This window comes from Eubalaena glacialis, chromosome 15 (assembly GCF_028564815.1).
Source record: "Eubalaena glacialis isolate mEubGla1 chromosome 15, mEubGla1.1.hap2.+ XY, whole genome shotgun sequence".
NCBI classification, from domain to species: Eukaryota; Metazoa; Chordata; class Mammalia; order Artiodactyla; family Balaenidae; genus Eubalaena; species Eubalaena glacialis.
This window is the reverse complement of record NC_083730.1, coordinates 77163360-77180472: the sequence shown is the minus strand read 5'-3', so window position 1 is coordinate 77180472 and position 17113 is coordinate 77163360. Positions and strand designations below refer to the sequence as shown.

Genomic DNA, 17113 nt, shown 5'->3' with positions numbered 1-17113 from the left:
TCTCCGTAGAGACTGTCAAAAATTGCCAATGCCGACTATATTTCAAGTCGTCATGGCGGGGTATTGGGAAAAGTTTTCAATTAGCAATAATCGCGCCTCGGATAAACCTCATTGGCTACGATACTGCCACTGCGCAAAGCTAGAGAACGTGAGCACGCACCTAGCTCCGCCATGGATGACAACTGCCTTTACCGTGAGGGTGAGCGACTGATAACGAGCTGGGAAATATGAAGCACTTCCTTGCGAGAACTTATGTTTAAGACCCGCCTGCGCGAAAAGGTTGTAGTTTTAAAATTATCTGTTGTCGAACACTAACGTTTTAGAAATACGTACGCCTTCGCAAAGGATGCTGGGGAATTTTATGCAAATTACCATGACGTCACCAAAGACGGTCTGGCTGAGACTCCAGTTTCAAGAAACACCGGCAGGAAAAGAACGGAAACAGAGTTAACCGAAATGAGATCAGTAGGTTCCGCCGTGGGTGCTGAAACCAGAAAAAGCAAACTCTCAGAAGAGACACTAGAACTTCAAACGGTAAAAACAAAATGTAACACGCAGACATACAAACAACGGAACCTGGATAACAGATATGAACGGTGAACATTTATCACGTGGTTGGTTGAGTGCTTATATTACGAGCAAAGAACACGTTCTCAAAGTTGAGTCCCTGTCTCGTAACGATAAACGTAAAAAATTTAATAATGACGCCACTGACAACTATACATTCGCCAACGTAATTTGTAAATGAGTCATGTTGGTTAAAAAACGCAGACTTCTTTTTAAACCTGCATTGTTCAGTCTCCGTAGAGACTGTCAAAAATTGCCAATGCCGACTATATTTCAAGTCGTCACGGCGGGGTATTGGGAAAAGTTTTCAATTAGCAATAATCGCGCCTCGAATAAACCTCATTGGCTACGATACTGCCACTGCGCAAAGCTGAAGGAAAGTAGCCCCTACTCATCATTCCCAATAAGCAAGGTTCCTATTACAGAAAGGTGAGTTGGAGCCTCAAGGCAAAACCCTTAATTATTAATGGGCTGAAAATTATACAACCATATTAAGATGTTTCGGAAATATATAATCTGTTTCTCAGTATGCAGTTGCTTGATTTCACTTAGTTTTGAGTGGAGAATGAAGCAAAGCATTGTGGGAGGGAACATGCTAATAAACTTAATTCAGACCATAAATTGGGGAGGATGAGCCATGTGCTCAGTGTAAGGGTGCTGTGGTAAAATATACATATAAAATTTGCCATTTGAACCACTTCTAAGTTCAGCAACCATCACCACTGTACATCTCCAGAACATTTTCATCACCCCAAACAAACTTCCCATTAAATACTAACTCCCCGTTCCTCTCTCCCACAGCCCCTGGCAACCTCTATTCCACTTTCTATAAATTTGGCAACTCTCAGTACCTCACATAAAAGAATCACACAATTATTTGACCTTTTGTGTCTGGCTTATTTCATACATTGTTTTTAAGGTCCATCCATATTGTAGTATGTTTCAGAATTTCGTTCCTTTTTATGGCTGATATTCTACTATATGGAATTTTGTTATCCATTTATTCTTTGATTGACAGGAGGTTGCTTCCACCTTTTGGCTATTGTGAATAATGCTTCTATGAACATTGACATACAAGTATCAGTTTGAGTCCTTCTTTTCAATTCTTTTGTGTATATATCTAGAAGTAGAATTTCTGGATGATGTGGTAATTCTATGTTTAACCTGAAAGGGTTTTCTGTGGACATCTTAATTCAGAGGAGAGAGGCTATTTCTACAGTTCATGAGTTTGAAGTAACTTTCACTGTTACTGGCTCGGCAAGTGGAAAGCTACTAGAAACCTATGTCTGAACTTGTTTCAGCTCTGAGCTGTACTCTCCAAAAGACTTTTGGTTTTTGCTACTCACTAAGATGCAACTAGTACTCTGAGAAAATATTTCCCCCAAAATTTCATTATGAAAAATTTCAAACATGAAACGTTCAAAGTATTGCTCACTGAACATTTATGTAGTCATCAACTAGATGTAAAAATGACATAAAAAGGCCTATTTGATGCTGATGTGTAGTTAACTTTTTTTCCACAGCCATAATTGGCAGGGTAGGAAAAAACAGCAGAAAAAAAGAAAGGCTAACGGTCTGATTAATTTAGAATATTTGATTTTGATCCAACCAAGGACTTTGTCATTAATTCCTAGTGTGGTGGAGTTGTGAGAAATAAAAGACTAGGGTCATCCAAGGAACTTCTCAGCCCTTGAGAATGTCTCGATTGGATGGCTCATTACACCCTGTCAGTAGCTATCAAGGGAAATTGTTTCACCAGCTGTCTTGGATGACTTCATCTTCCACAGATGACTTCTCAGCACTAAGAAGAATAGAAAACTCAGCTAACTTCTCCCCAGAACATGAAATTCTTTGGGGCCTAAAAGCACAATAATCCTGTGTTCCTGGCCAGTCTTTTAATGATGCTTATTCCACTTGAAGAACTGGAAAAATAATGTGGCTCTGAAGTTTTCCATAATAAAATTTGCCTGGGATTGGGGGTAGTGTCGTGTTTTGACATTTCCATAGGTTTTAATCAAACACCCATGTGTGCAGAAAATATTCTGGATTACAATTTTGTTTTCTTTTTAAAATATTTATTTATTTATTTTTGGCTGCACTGGGTCTTCGTTGCTGTGCGCGGGTTTTCTCTAGTTGTGGCGAGCGGGGGCTACTCTTGTTGCAGTGCACGGGCTTCTCATTGCGGTGGCTTCTCTTGTTGCGGAGCACAGGCTCTAGGCACGCGGGCTCAGTAGTTGTGGCTCGTGGGCTCTAGAGCGCAGGCTCAGTAGTTATGGCGCAGGGCCTTAGTTGCTCCGCGGCATGTGGGATCTTCCCGGACCAGGGCTCGAACCAGTGTCCCCTGCACTGGCAGGCGGATTCTTAACCACTGCACCACCAGGGAAGCCCTATAATTTTTTGACTTCATAAAAGTTCCCAGTCTACATTTTTAAAAATTTATTTGTTTTTATTTTTGGCTGTGTTGGGTCTTCTTGCTGTGTGCGGGCTTTCTCTAGTTGCAGCGAGCCAGGGCTACACTTTGTTGCCGTGGGCGGGCTTCTCATTGTCGTGGCTTCTCTTGTTGCAGAGGATGGGCTCTAGGCGCGCGGGCTTCAGTAGTTGTGGCACACAGGTTCGATAGTGCAAGCTCAGTAGTTGTGGCGCACGGGCTTAGTTGCTCCACAGTGTGGGATATTCCCGGGCCAGGGATCGAACCCGTGTCCCCTGCATTAGCAGGCAGATTCTTAACCACTGCGCCACCAGGGAAGCCCCCCAGTCTATATTTCAATCCTTTTTTTTTTTTTTCCCCAGCCAATGTGGTCAGGTTAACTAAGGTACGAAAGACTCATGTCAGGTGGTTCTCTCAGCCCAGTGACCTATTTGAGGTGTGGCTGGAGGTATTGCTCCCAAACTACTGAAATGGGTTACTTTACCAATATTTACTGCTATGCATTCAATGATAGTCAGACTCTGACTCCAGCTTTCATACTACTCCTCTGGGCTTCAGTTTTGTTTGTCTGTTTGTTTGTTTTTGGCGGCACCGAGCGGCTTTCGGGATCTTAGTTCCCCGACCAGGGATTGAACCTGCGCCCTCGGCGGTGAAAGCTCGGAGCCTAACCACTGGACCTCCAGGGAATTCCCCTCACTTCATTTTAAAATGGGGGAAGTGGTTCCTCAGAGTGGTCTTCAAGGTCAGTGCTAGCTGTTTTAGAACATACCCTTTGATATGTTCTAAAACACTTAGAAATCGATGTCTTATTTAGGCAATGCTACAGATCAGTGGTTCTCACTGGCTACATATTAGAAACAACTGTGAGGTTTGTAAACCGACTTGGTGCCCAAGTGTCTCCCCAGACCAATTAAATCAGAATTTCTGGGGGTAAGACCCAGGCGTTGTGTTGGTTAATTTAGTAAAAACACAAGATGAGAAATAAGGGACTTCCCTGGTGGCGCAGTGGTTAAGAATCAGAATCTGCCTGCCAGAGCAGGCGACATGGGTTCGAGCCCTGGTCCGGGAAGATCCCACATGCTGCGGAGCAACTAAGCCCATGTGCCACAACTACTGAAGCCGGGGCGCCTAGACCCCGTGCTCCGCAACAGTAGAAGCTACCACAATGAGGAGCCCTCACACCACAACGAAGAGTAGCCCCCACTGGCCGCAACTAGAGAAAGCCTGCACAAAGCAAGGAAGACCCAAACATGAAGACCCAACCACGAAGACCCAACGGAGCCAAAACAAACAAACAAAAAAGATGAGAAAATTGGAGAAGCCACGTGGGTAAACACATTAGTCCCTGTATATTATATTTCGCTTTAATTGTTCATTTTAACTGTAAAAACATCAGTTTTTCAGCTATTTGTGAATGTATTTCTTCACAACTCACTGCAAGGTGGGAACTTGATTCCGTTTCCATGAGTGGAAAGGTTCGTAAACACTGAAGTTGAGGATGAGTCAAACCTAGATCCATTACTAAAGCTTCTAAAGAATGAATTCCTAAGTTAACGCTGTTTGGATGTACTATTTTGCACTCAGAACATTGACGTCCAAGCTCTAACCGCTTCTCTCTCAAAGAGATGATGGCTTAGTAGACAGCTGCACATCGCGTACCAGGGTTCGAAGCCTCTGACCAGAAAAGGCCAACAGGGGGCGCTACTGGACAACCTGGGTCCCTCGATTGTGAAGCCCAGAGGATTGTGGGACTTGTAGTTTTTCTTGCATCATTTCAGGTTAATGAACTACATTTCCCAAAGTGCAGATAACAGCCAGTCGGTCCCCCTGTCGGGCGCGGAGTGTCCCTTAAGCTGTGAAAGGTAAGTGAGTTCTGTGTGGGCTGCAGGTTTCTATAAATTGAGGATTCCACTTCTCCTCTTTGCCCTTTGATGGGACCTGGGAGAGAGCAGCTGTTCCAACAGAGCGTCTTTTCAGCGGGGTTTCCCGAGCCCTCTGGTCTCAGAAATCGGGATTAACTATTTGTTTAGCTGTTCACGTGTTGCTGTGGAATGTCAGGGAGAAGTCAGGGTCCTGATCCCAGATCTGGAAAGCCCAGCATAAAATAATGTTTACATATGGGGTGCATGTCACTAGAGAATTTCTGCATTTTATCGAATACTACATAAAGGCCTTGTTTTTACAGCTAGAAAAAGCTGGGGGTAGAATGTCTTGTCAGGTCTCACTACCCTTCACCTTGTCCAAGAAGCCCTATTTGCAATTGAGGGTAAACTAATAGAATATGGGGGAAGTAGAATAAAAGGTATGCATGTGCTTAATTACATTAATAAAATCAAAATCCCGAAAAGTCTGAGCAACAGTTTCATCAGCTAAACTGGAACTCTAATGTGCTTCTTTAGTTTATGAAGAAATAAGTTAATTCTGATTTATAAAATGGGAAGTAGGTTTATGGGACACACGGTCCCCCAAGGGATGGTATTAACTAAAAATATAAATGTATTCCTCTGATAGAGACATCTTTAGATGTAGTCATATATTAACAATGAGCAGTTAAGGGACTTAAAAAAGATATTGAGGTAAACCATTAACTTTTTGAAGTTTATAAGAAATTCAGTTCTGACCAGCCAGGTGTTACTGGAAGAGACAGAATAGGCCTTATATTATGCTAGAATTCTGCTTTATCAATTTTTTAGTTTACCTCCCTCCTTTTTAAAATAGATCTTATTTTTTAGAGCCTCCCCCCTTTATTTTCAGAAACCAAAATATGCAGTTTCCCTTGGATGCAGAAAGCCTTGGCAGATTTGCCAGCCATAGTTAATTTCCATCTGATGGCCACAGCATAGGAGAGCTCTGGCTGTAGGTTCTTAGGAGATCAGGAAGACAGGATTGGCTTGGGCTGTTATGAAAGAGTCTAGTGTGGGGACAAAGTTTTATTTTGTGGAACATATTAGAAATTCTTGACCAAAACAAATTATTAAAAAGATAATAAAAAGGTAGGCTTGTTGTTTCAGGTTGGACTTCAAAGGACCCAGGAGGGTGTGGAATCAGTTTGTACTGGTGAGGGCCAGTTGTTAAATATTTGGGAATTTACTAGCCAGTTGTTAGATAAACCATTGGTAGCCTGAAACTGGCCACGATAGGATTATTTTCTTTTATCTTTTTTTGAGGGGGAGGGTAAAGGGGAAGCCAGTTTACCAACACACTCCTAGCAAAGGTCAATTTTTTCTCTAAGCCTGGGGCCCCAGTGTTCAATACATCCGTGAGTTATTAGATGCTGAACTAGCTCACACCCTTCCAGATTTTACCAAAGATTGATTTGGATTACAAAGCAAGATTATAAATACACTCTAAGTATCTGTGGGGGGAAGGGGGCTGTACCTTTCAAGTGAATTGTTTATCTGGGAGCTGTCCTTCCAGGTATTGCGGTCATTGATTAATTCATTATCAGTAGGCTGTTCTCATAAGCATGGAATCCACCACTGGAAATATGGTCTGGTTGGATAGCTTTCTTTTTTTTTTTTTAAATTATTTTTGCCTGCATTGGGTCTTCATCGTTGCGCACGGGCTTTCTCTAGTTGCAGAGAGCGGGGGCTACTCTTCTTTGCGGTGCGGGGGCTTCTCATTGCGGTGGCTTCTCTTGTTGCGGAGCACGGGCTCTAGGCGCGTGGGCTTCAGTAGTTGTGGCACGCGGGCTCAGTAGTTGTGGCTCGCGGGCTCAGTAGTTGTGGCTCACGGGCTCTAGAGCGCAAGCTTAGTAGTTGTGTTGCATGGGCTTAGTTGCTCTGCGGCATGTGGGAATCTTCCCGGACCAGGGCTCGAACCCATGTCCCCTGGATTGGCAGGCGGATTCTTAACCACTGCGCCACCAGGGAAGTCCCTGGATAGCTTTCTTATTAGGTAAAAACCTGTACTCCTCTCCAGTACATTTTTCTCATACCTAGATATTATCTTCCAGAGGACAGTATTGTATGCAATGCCAACAAATTCCTATTCCCCAGCCATTTCTCAATATCATGCTGTTGGCTCTTGTCACCCTTCTCATAAAATATTTCAAAGTACCAGTTTGCTGATTATTAGATACCTTTTGGGTTGGCAGCTTCCAGATGTAAGCTGAAATCTCATTAGTAACCTGCTCCCAAATCCCGTTTAGGGTGGGCTGTTCTGGGGAAATAAGGATGCTACCCATCCATTCTTTATTTTTTAGTTTCTTGCCTAGAGTTAGTTAGGGTTTGTCTATATATTTTTAGGCTAAGCTTAGCCCTTTTTTATCTCTATTCTGTTGATAATCGTGTGCTCTTGCTTTCATTTTTGTCTAGATCAAGGGCAACATGAGGGAGGCATATGTTTAAGTTACCTGCCCTAGTTCACTTTGTCTATTTAATTTCAAATATGTTTTCTCCAAATACCATATGACTGGTAAGTAATATGGTCCAGATATTGGAGTTTTGTCTACCTTTAAGGCAAAGCAGTCCACATTTTAGCTTCTCTTCAAACTTCTCCATTCTTTTCTCCCTGTCCCTCCCCCTCCCCCTGCCATTCCCCTCCCCCTCCCTCCCTTTTTTTTTTTTTTTGTGGGGGAAGTTTTTTTTTTCCCTTCATCTCATGGCTTTTGGCATTTCTGTACTTCCACTGTTCTGGGCATACTAGAGCATCTGCAATCCAAACATTCCTCTAAGAAATTACTTTAAAAAAAATTTTTTTTTTTTTTTTGCATGGCCTGTGGGATCTTAGTTCCCCAACCAGGGATTGAACCTGCGCCCTCAGCAGTGAAAGCGCAGAGTCCTAACCCCTGGACTGCCAGGGAATTTCCCGCCGCCAATTTTTTTTTTTATTGTGGAGATAGGTAATATAATGAACCCCCATCCATGGACCCATCACCCAGCTTCAACAATTAACAACCCTTGGTTAATCTTGTTTCATTTATATACTCCACATTTTGTTTACCCAATCATCAGTTTTGTGGGGTTTTTTTCATTAAATTAAAATTTTAAAAAATTTAGGTATAGTTGAAATTTTCAGGTGTACAACATAGTGATTCATAATTTTTAAAGTTTATATTCGATTTATAGTTATTATGAAATATTGGCTATATTCCCTGTGTTGTACTATATATCCTTGTAGCTTATCTATTTTATATACAGTAGTTTGTACCTCTTAATCCCCTTCCCCATCTTGCCCCTCCCCCCTTCCCTTGGTTACCCTGGTTTTCAAAACCCAGTTTCTCACTTGATGCTTTTTTTTTTTCCCTCTCTAGAATGAGGATGAGCTTTGGGTTGACTTTCAGGACAGCAAAAGGCCGCTGGGTGGCGAACCTCAGCCAGCAGTGCTCATACGAATCCACTGGGTTATTTGTGCCACCGAGTCCTCCTCTGGACTCTGAGAAGGTCAAAGAGTTACAGCGCTTTATCACCCTTTCCAAGAGACTCTTAGTGATGACCGGGGCAGGAATCTCCACTGAGTCGGGGATCCCAGACTACAGGTCAGAAAAGGTGGGACTTTATGCCCGCACGGACCGGAGGCCCATCCAGCATGGGGATTTTGTACGGATCGCTCAAATCCGCCAGCGGTACTGGGCGAGAAACTTTGTGGGCTGGCCTCAGTTCTCCTCCCACCAGCCTAACCCTGCACACTGGGCTTTGAGCAACTGGGAGAGACTCGGAAAGCTGTACTGGTTGGTGACCCAAAATGTGGATGCCTTGCACACCAAGGCGGGGAGTCAGCGCCTGACAGAACTCCACGGATGCATGCACAGGTGCAAGAAAGCCTAAACAGTGTAAATGCAGACACGTGCTCCATAAGAGCAGGGACCTTGGCCGTCCTGATCACTGTTGTCTTCGTTAGACCACGAGGAAATGATTTGGGAGGAAGTTGTTTACTTTGGAGTTGATCCCAGCAAACTCAGTGAGGGAATGGGATGTGAAACAGGGAAAGTGGGAAAGGCAGGGTAAGGTTTTGCTAATGAGTGGGTTACTGCTTGGGGCATCTGGGGCTCAAGCGTGTCAAGGGCTCTCTGACTGTAGAGCAGCTTCAGAACCATCTCACTGGAAGTCAAGGGGAACTGGGGCGTTCATCCACTGCCTCCAATCCTTCATTGGCTGAGGGTCACTCGGGGGGAATTAACTCCCTGACACTTGACTCTGCTCCTCCGGAGAAGGCTTCCATGGCCAGGGAACTCCCTAAACAGGAGAGACACAGGAACTTATAAGAGAACTGTGGGAGGTGCCCTCTGAGTGTCCCGAGGGAACTATGAGTAGAGCACCAACAGCATATGCTACAAACTGCTGGGTCTCCAGTGCCTAGACACATAGATCACAGGATAGCCAGAACCCAATAAATATTGATGAAATGACCATATGTAGCCCTGGCAGTAACTTGTAGCTAATTGGAGACCGTTTCCTTATCTTTAAGCCCCAGAGATCATCCTCTGAGGACTGAAATCAGTCTGCCAGTCATAAAATATTTATTGGGTGTCTGCAACACGTGGTGTGCTACTGGTGTGCCACTTGCTGGTGTGGAGAGGTCAAAACCAAAATATAAAACGTGGTCTGCTTTATATGCGAGAATTTTGTAATCTGTTGGGTGGGAGACCCAAGAATAACAGGTTTAACAACAAACCACTCCACACGTGATTGTTAAATTATGTGGTTCTTGATAGACATGTTTTACAGGTTCAGAGAAACAGAGTTAGTAAAGATTGGAGTAATCAGGAAAGCTTTTATGGGTGAGGTGGGGCTGGAGAATAGCTCAGGTATGACTAGGCAAAGGAGGGGAAAGAGGGCTTTCCAAATGAAGGGAACTTGTAGAGTCTGGCCTGGTCTCGTTGGAGGCTAGTATGAAATCAGATTGTCTCGGAAGGCTAGACCCAAATCCTGGATGCATTTGAAAATCATGCAGTGCAATTTGGGTCTGTTGTGAGAGACCAAAGGGTACTGTTAGTGGTTTCTGAGCAAGAAAGCAATATGATAAAAATAGCATTTGAGGAAGCCTGGACAGGATTAGAGAGTTAGAGTGGCTCAGGAAAGTCAGCCGGAAAGACTCAGACTAAGGTGGCATCAGGGGATGGGAGAGCTAAGGATGGCTATGGGTCCATTAAAATTTTTTTTTCATGATGAAAATTTCAAACATCCACAAAAGTAAAGAGAGTAGTGTGATGAACTCCCACATACCATCACCCAGATTCAAAGAGTTTTATCAAGATTTTATCATGTCTACTTATCCTTTCTCTGTCTCTTTTTAAATATTTTAAAACAAATCCAAGACTTCTTGTCATTTCATAGGAGGCCTTTTAAGTTAAACAAAAAAGCCAACACAGTCTGATGATTCACTAGATAGAGAGTAAAGGGAGAAAACTGAGTAACAAGTTTTTTCCCAAGGGTTTCAGCCCAAGTAACTGGAGGAAGGTGATGGAGAAGCTGGGGAGGGGGATTGAAGACAAGTTAAGTTTGACAGGACCATCAAGGAGACTTGGACTAAAGTTTGGGGGAGAGGGCAGGAGTGGAGTCCTGTATAGAGGAGGAAACTGTTAGCACAGAGACACTGCAACAGTGACCACAGAGACACCGCAGGGAGGGACAGTGGAAAGAAAACAGGTTGGAGGCTGGAGGAGCAGAAGAGGAACCAACTTCCATTTTTCTTTCAACAGCTGTTTAGTGAGTGCCTGCCATGTGCAGGCACTGTTATGGGCGATGGGCACAGAGCAGTGGACAAAGGACTCAAATTTCTCTCTCTTTTTTTTTTTGGAGGGCCATACAGCTTGTGGGATCTTATTACCCTGACCAGGGATTGAACCTGGGCCCTGGTAGTGAAAGCCCGGAATCCTAACCACTAGGCCACCAGGGAACTCCCCAGAAAGTGTTTTAAAGAGAAGATGGCAATGGACAGCATCAATTACAGCGGATGATTAGAGCAGAGGATGGAGGGGGAAGGGGGAAAAAAACCCCTGGTTTTGGCACTAAGGAAATTATTTGGTAAAGGCTTTGCAGTCGTGTTAAGGACAAAAGTGAGCTAGCAGAAGGTTTAAGCAGGGAGTGTGTAGTAAGGAAACAGACGCACGTTTTTCTAGAAGGTTGGCAGTGGAAGGAAGGTGGTAGCTAAAGAGGTCATGAAAAGGTATTAATAAAACGGGGAAAATACGGTGGGTGTCAGGGAAAGAAAGTGGTGACGGAGGAGCTAGAGATGGTTGGGGATGAAAGGTCTTCGGTAGCTTCGTGCCTCCCCAGCACAGTTGGCCTCCTCTCTGGTTTCAGGGTCCTCTGCTTGGGCTGCGGCGAGCAGACTCCCCGAGGGGCGCTGCAAGAGCGGTTTGAAGTCCTGAACCCCACCTGGAGCGCTGAGGCCCATGGCCTGGCTCCGGACGGTGACGTCTTTCTCACTGAGGAGCAGGTACAGAGCTTCCGGGTCCCGCCCTGCTCTCGATGTGGGGGCCCCCTGAAACCAGACGTCGTCTTCTTCGGGGACACGGTGAACCCTGACAAGGTTGATTTTGTGCACAGGCGGGTAAAAGAAGCCGACTCCCTCCTGGTGGTGGGATCGTCCTTGCAGGTAACTGACTTGGTGTCGGGATGGTAACTGCCCCCTTTGCGGGCTGGGGAGCCCGGGAGAGGCTCCCTATTGGTTTATCTCTTCCTGCCTCTCGAGAGCGCCTACCTGCGTCTTCTGCTCCGACAGGTATACTCGGGCTACAGGTTCATCCTCACTGCCCAGGAGAAGAAGCTGCCAATCGCAATACTGAACATCGGGCCCACGCGGTCGGACGACTTGGCATGTCTGAAACTGGATTCTCGTTGCGGAGAGCTGCTGCCTTTAATAGACCCACGCTGACCACAGCCTGATATTCCGGACCCGGAAACTGGGACTTTCAGTTGAATTCTGCTGATAATGGTAAAATGCCTTCTCGGATACCAGATTCCAGTTCCCGCTCAACTGAGAGCACTGACAAAAGAGAGAAGAGTCTAGGTTTCTTAATGTATGGCCATTCTTAATTGAAACTAATTTTTTAATGTGCATTACGCTATATTGTTCGAAAGACTGATTTTTGAATTCTAGGCACATAGCTATTTAAGACGATGTTCCAAAATCTGCCATTGCCTTTTTCCCCATTTTTAAAAAATTACAGCTTTATTGAGATATAATTCCTAGGCCATGAAGTTCACCCTTTAAAAGTACACTTTAAAAGTATATAATTAACGTGTTTTTAGTACACTCACAAAGTTGCACATTAATCACCACTAATTCCAGAACATTTTCATCATCCCAGGAAGAAACCTTGTACACATTAGCAGTGATTCCCCATTCCCCACCCCCTGGTCCCTGACAACAACTAATCTTCTTTCTGTTTTTGCCTATTCTGGACATTTCATACAGTATGTAGCCTTTTGTGTCTGGCTTCTCCACTTAGCATAATGTTTTCAAGATTCACCCATATTGTAGCATGTGTCAGTAGTTATATCTATTGATATTTTCACCTATGAGTACAACCACTTTAAAAAAATATAACAGCTTTTTTTTTCAGCTTTGAGATATAATTCACATATCATACAGTTCACTCATTTATTGCATACAATTCAATAATTTTTAATATTCCCAGAGGAGTACAGCCAGTTTGAAAAAGACTTTATTTTTTTAGAGCAGTTTGAGGTTCACAGCAGAGTTGAGCAGAAAGTGCAGGGAGTTCCCATGTACTCCTTGCCCCTGTTCACTAACATGGTATTTATCGTTTACCTACTGAAGGACATGGATGCTTCCAACTTTTTGGCAATTATGAATAAAGCCACTGGACTTCCCTGGTGGTCCAGTGGTTAAGACTCTGTGCTTCCACTACAGGGGGCACGGGTTTGATCCCTGGTCGGGGAACTAAGATCCCACATGCTGTGCAGCGTGGCAAAAAAAAAAAAAAAAAAGAGTAAAGCTGCTATAAACATCCATGTGGAGGTCTTTGTGTGGATGTTAAGTTTTCAACTCATTTGGGTAAATACCAAGGAGTGAGATTGTTGGATCATATGATAAAAGTATGTTTAGTTTTGTAAGAAACTGCCAAAATGTCTTCTAAAGTGGCTGTACCATTTTGCATTCCCACCAACAATATGTGAGAGTTCCGGTAAAACCACTTTTTAAAAACCATTTTAAATGAAGTATACTGACATACAGAGAATCGCAGGCATCATGAGTGGACAGCTTGATGAAGATGTAGAGCATCTAAATCAAGGAACAGAACACTGCTAGCACCCAAGAAGTCCCCTTGGCAAATCACTTTTTAACTAGTTCTTGTTACTAGAATAATACGTATTTATTACAGAAAGTTTAGATGATACAGATAAGTAAAAAGGATTTTAATACAAATTACCCATAATCCCACTACCGAGATAACCAAAATCTAACATTCTGGTATAACTAAATCTAAATCTGTTCTTACAAAAGTTGAATCAAGCAGTACAGTATTTTATTACATCCTGTTTGCACCTAACAGTACAGAGTGGCCATCTTGACATGCCCTAAATGCTGTGGTTTTTTTGAATGGTAGACTGATGTACACAATCATTTCCTCCACCCCACTGGCAGCTTATTTTGGCATTAACTTGTTTCATTTCTTTTCAGATCCCTAAGGATTCATCCCTGCTTCCTCTAACTGATCCAGGCTTACCAACTGTCGCCTGCAGAGGGCAGCAAACCGACATCTCTCTGCCAGCCCATCTCTGAACCCCACAGCTTTCAGAGCCCAGGAATTAAAATCCTCCGGCTAATGAGATTTGCCCCTGAAGAGGACTTTTTCAAAGCCGCAGCTTCTTTTGTTAGGAAAACTTCTTTCTCTCCCTTTTTATCTCATCAGGCAGAAGAAATAGCCCAGGAAATATGTACCTCCAGAGTACTAACCTAGGGATCTCACTAATGTGGGTAAGGGGGGAAGGAAACGACTTAATTTATAATTCTGAATGCTTAAATGTCTTTAACTGAACCATTCTGATATATTTTTTGAAAAGACGAACAATGATATGAATGAATTTTTTATAAACCAAGGAATAGAGGAAGCATTTTTTTAAATAGCACATTAGGTATGTGGGCTGTACTTTTATATTTTTTAATCAGCTAAAAGTGAATGTGGCTTTATGACACGGTTCTCTAAGGATTTCTGCTTGATTTCAGCTGCCAGAATGAGACTGGCCTTGAACCTGGTCTGCAGAGAGGAAACAGTGAATTCCCAAGTGGGTTCTTAAATTGATTTGTTTCTGCTGAGGGAAGCAGCAAGACTTGTTTGATTACTGTGTTAGCCAGAGAGAATCACTGTCGCAGGCTAAAGCTTTCTGCATGATCTCATCAAAAAGCGAAGCAGATGAAAGAATCACAGCCTATTCTGGGTAGTCTTTTGTCTAAAATCAGGGCAAGCAATACATGTTCATCCTGCATCTGTCTAGGAAGCAAATTTCAGTTGACTGGGATAACCCAAGATCTTGAAAACACAGAGTTCTTTTCACCTGCACAGCTGTAGGTTCGCTCACAGCCATTCATTAATTCTGGAGAGGCGTAAGGCTGTGGTAAATCTCACTCCAGCTTTTTTGCAGATAGAGATGCTAAGATGCTCTGAACCAGATTTGCTCAGTTACCCACAGTCAGTACCACCAATAATTGCATTCAAATCTGGGTCTTTTGAATCCCAAGCCATTCTCATCCACAAATCTCATAAACGGTTACTGACCAACACTGTATTTAGGTACTAAGGCTACAAAGATACAACCTCTTGCTCTCAAGTGGCTCACAGAGGATGTGTTATTTCCCCTACCCTCATGCTTTACCAGAATATGCCACAGAGTCATGCACGGAATGACAGGAGAGAAAATTTAGTCCATCCCCCCTTCATTTTATTTTTGAGGAAACTAAGATCCACACTTACCTAAGGCCACAGTGTGTTGTTTCAGAGCCAGGACGAGAATCTGAGTAGGTCTTCCTCCCAGTTCTTTTAGACAGCAACGCTTCCTACTTGTCTGAAGATTATAGTTAGAAGGAAGTCAGCCTGAAGTAGAAGTAGAAGCCAACAGTACACCCGGCCAGGAATGGTTAAAATGTGGGCAGTGGAGAGCAGGTTAGGCTGCGAGGGAGGGAAGGCAGGCTCTTTCATCACCTAATGCTGGCACGATTTATGAAACCGAGTCTTGAGGGCCTTAGGAATGTTTGTTTTGTTCATATTTCCTCCTGAGATGGAATTCTTTGCAAAAAGTTTGTCTCAAGAGGAACTTGGTATTTCCTGAAGCTGATGCTTCTCAGGTCTCCTTACTTTACATCTTTTGCTCTCCACCAGCACAGCAGTCCCCAACCCGCTGTAAGTGCCCTTGGTTGGAATAACAGACTTCTACTAGCGGGTGCTATCAGCTTTCACTGCCCTGGTTACATGGTTGTAACTGCATAAGCCCAGCTTTGGCTGTGACTCTCAGTCATATCCTTCCTTGTTGCTTCCACAACTGCTCAGCTATCACAGTTTTAGTAAGTACAAGTCATGAAGGCAAACAAGTACAGAATACTCGAATCTCCTTCCCACTAACTCATATTCCTTCTTTCATGCTGTCATAAATTGACTATCCTCTCAGTTCTCCCTTAAATAACAGCATTTGTTGGGACTTCCCTGGTGGTCCAGTGGTTAAGACTCCGTGCTTCCACAGCAGGGGGCACGGGTTTGATCACTGGTCGGGGAACTAAGATTCCATGTGCTATGTGGTGCAGCCAAAAAATAAATAAGAAGAAATAAAATAATAGCATTTGTTGAACACACTACATCCCAAGCATTGTGCAAAGTATTTTACAACATGTCAGCTCACTTAATGAGTTAATCCCACATGAGATGCTTGGACATGCATAAAGGTCAGTCTTCAGTGAATGCCAAACGTTTCCTGAGAGGATCAAAGTCAGGACGGATAGGAAATCCGACACTCCTAGGTAGGGTGACCAGCCATCCCAGATTGCCCAGTACTGAGGGGTTTTCCTGATGTAGGACTTGCAGTGCTAAAACAAAGATGAGTTGGTCACCTTGCTCTGAGGAATAGCAAAGGTTGCCACCAGCTATAATAGTTAATTCCAGATATATTATTCTTGTTGAGATTCAAGATGGTGCTCTGAGATCCAGATTGTTTCCGTAATTTCTATGTCACAAAAGAGATCAATTCCACTTAATGAAGAAAAAAAAATTAAACTCATCCAAGAAAGCAGAGTGTTTTTTTTTCTTCTTGATTTATTAGAAAAGGAATATAGCACGGCATTGAAACTTTTAGAAAATAGACAGACTTGGATTTCCAACCCTGTCTTGCTACTTAGTAGTTAGGTGAACTTGGGCAAGTTGTTTTATCTAAACTTCAGTCTCTATAAATGAGAATAATAGGAGCTACCCAATTGGGTGGTTACGAAGACTAAACAAGGTAATGATGCATGTGTAGCTCACAGCACAGTGCCTGACAGAGTAAGCAGATGTCAGCCATTATCACTAGGATGTGGGAGGGGAAGCCATCCTACCTGCCAAACCTTTGTCTCCTATTGAGTATTCCTTTGAGTAGACTCACTCGGATCTTCCCCAGAGCCACTTTTCCTTTTTGTGTACCTGTTTGTCTTAAAAAAATTACAAAAGCCAAGCTTTGCTTGATGTAATAAAGCCTTTCTAAAGAAAATAAAGCATATTCTTCCAGAAAACAGAAGCCTCCTATACTACTGGTGGGAATGTAAATTGGTGCAGCCACTGTGGAAAACAGTATGGAGATTTCTCAAAAAACTAAAAATAGAACTACCATATGACCGAGCAATTCCACTCCTGAGTATATATTGGAAAGAAACAAAAGCACTAATTCGAAAAGATACATGCACCCCAATGTTCACAGCAGCATCATTTACAATTGCCAAGGTATGTAAGCAACCTGTGTCCATCAACAGATGAATGGATAAAGAAGATGTGGTATAAATATACAATGGAATACTACTCAGCCGTAAAAAAGAACAAAATTTTGCCATTTGCAGCAACATGGATGAACTTGGAGGGCATTATGCTAAGTGAAATAAGTCAGAGAAAGACAAAAACTGTATGATATCACATATGTGGAATCTAAAAAATACAACAAACTAGTCAATAAAACAAAGAAGCAGACTCGC

At 43.2% G+C, this 17113-nt stretch overlaps 1 protein-coding gene and 2 non-coding genes across 5 annotated transcripts; 1 reads left to right on the top strand and 2 right to left on the bottom strand.

Annotated features, from left to right (window-relative positions):
* Positions 1-141, bottom strand: LOC133076027 (U4 spliceosomal RNA). Its single transcript, XR_009697449.1, has one exon. It is a non-coding gene; the product is annotated as a U4 spliceosomal RNA (small nuclear RNA).
* A 657-nt stretch (positions 142-798) lies between these two features.
* On the bottom strand, positions 799-939 carry LOC133076028 (U4 spliceosomal RNA). The gene has a single exon (XR_009697450.1). It is a non-coding gene; the product is annotated as a U4 spliceosomal RNA (small nuclear RNA).
* A 3874-nt stretch (positions 940-4813) lies between these two features.
* SIRT4 (sirtuin 4) lies at positions 4814-16228 on the top strand. Of its 3 annotated transcripts, XM_061169426.1 has the most exons (6): positions 4814-4857; positions 8250-8747; positions 11242-11377; positions 11488-11536; positions 11663-11875; positions 13589-16228. In XM_061169426.1, exons 2-5 carry the CDS (start codon positions 8251-8253, stop codon positions 11824-11826), a joined length of 846 nt encoding a protein of 281 aa, XP_061025409.1. In that variant the 5' UTR covers positions 4814-4857; position 8250; the 3' UTR covers positions 11827-11875; positions 13589-16228. The 3 variants fall into 3 exon arrangements, 2 of the variants coding, with proteins under 2 accessions (XP_061025409.1, XP_061025408.1); XR_009697344.1 differs by having other exon boundaries at positions 11242-11536; XM_061169425.1 differs by lacking the exon at positions 13589-16228 and having other exon boundaries at positions 11242-11536; positions 11663-11939.
* The last annotated feature ends 885 nt before the right edge of the window (positions 16229-17113 follow it).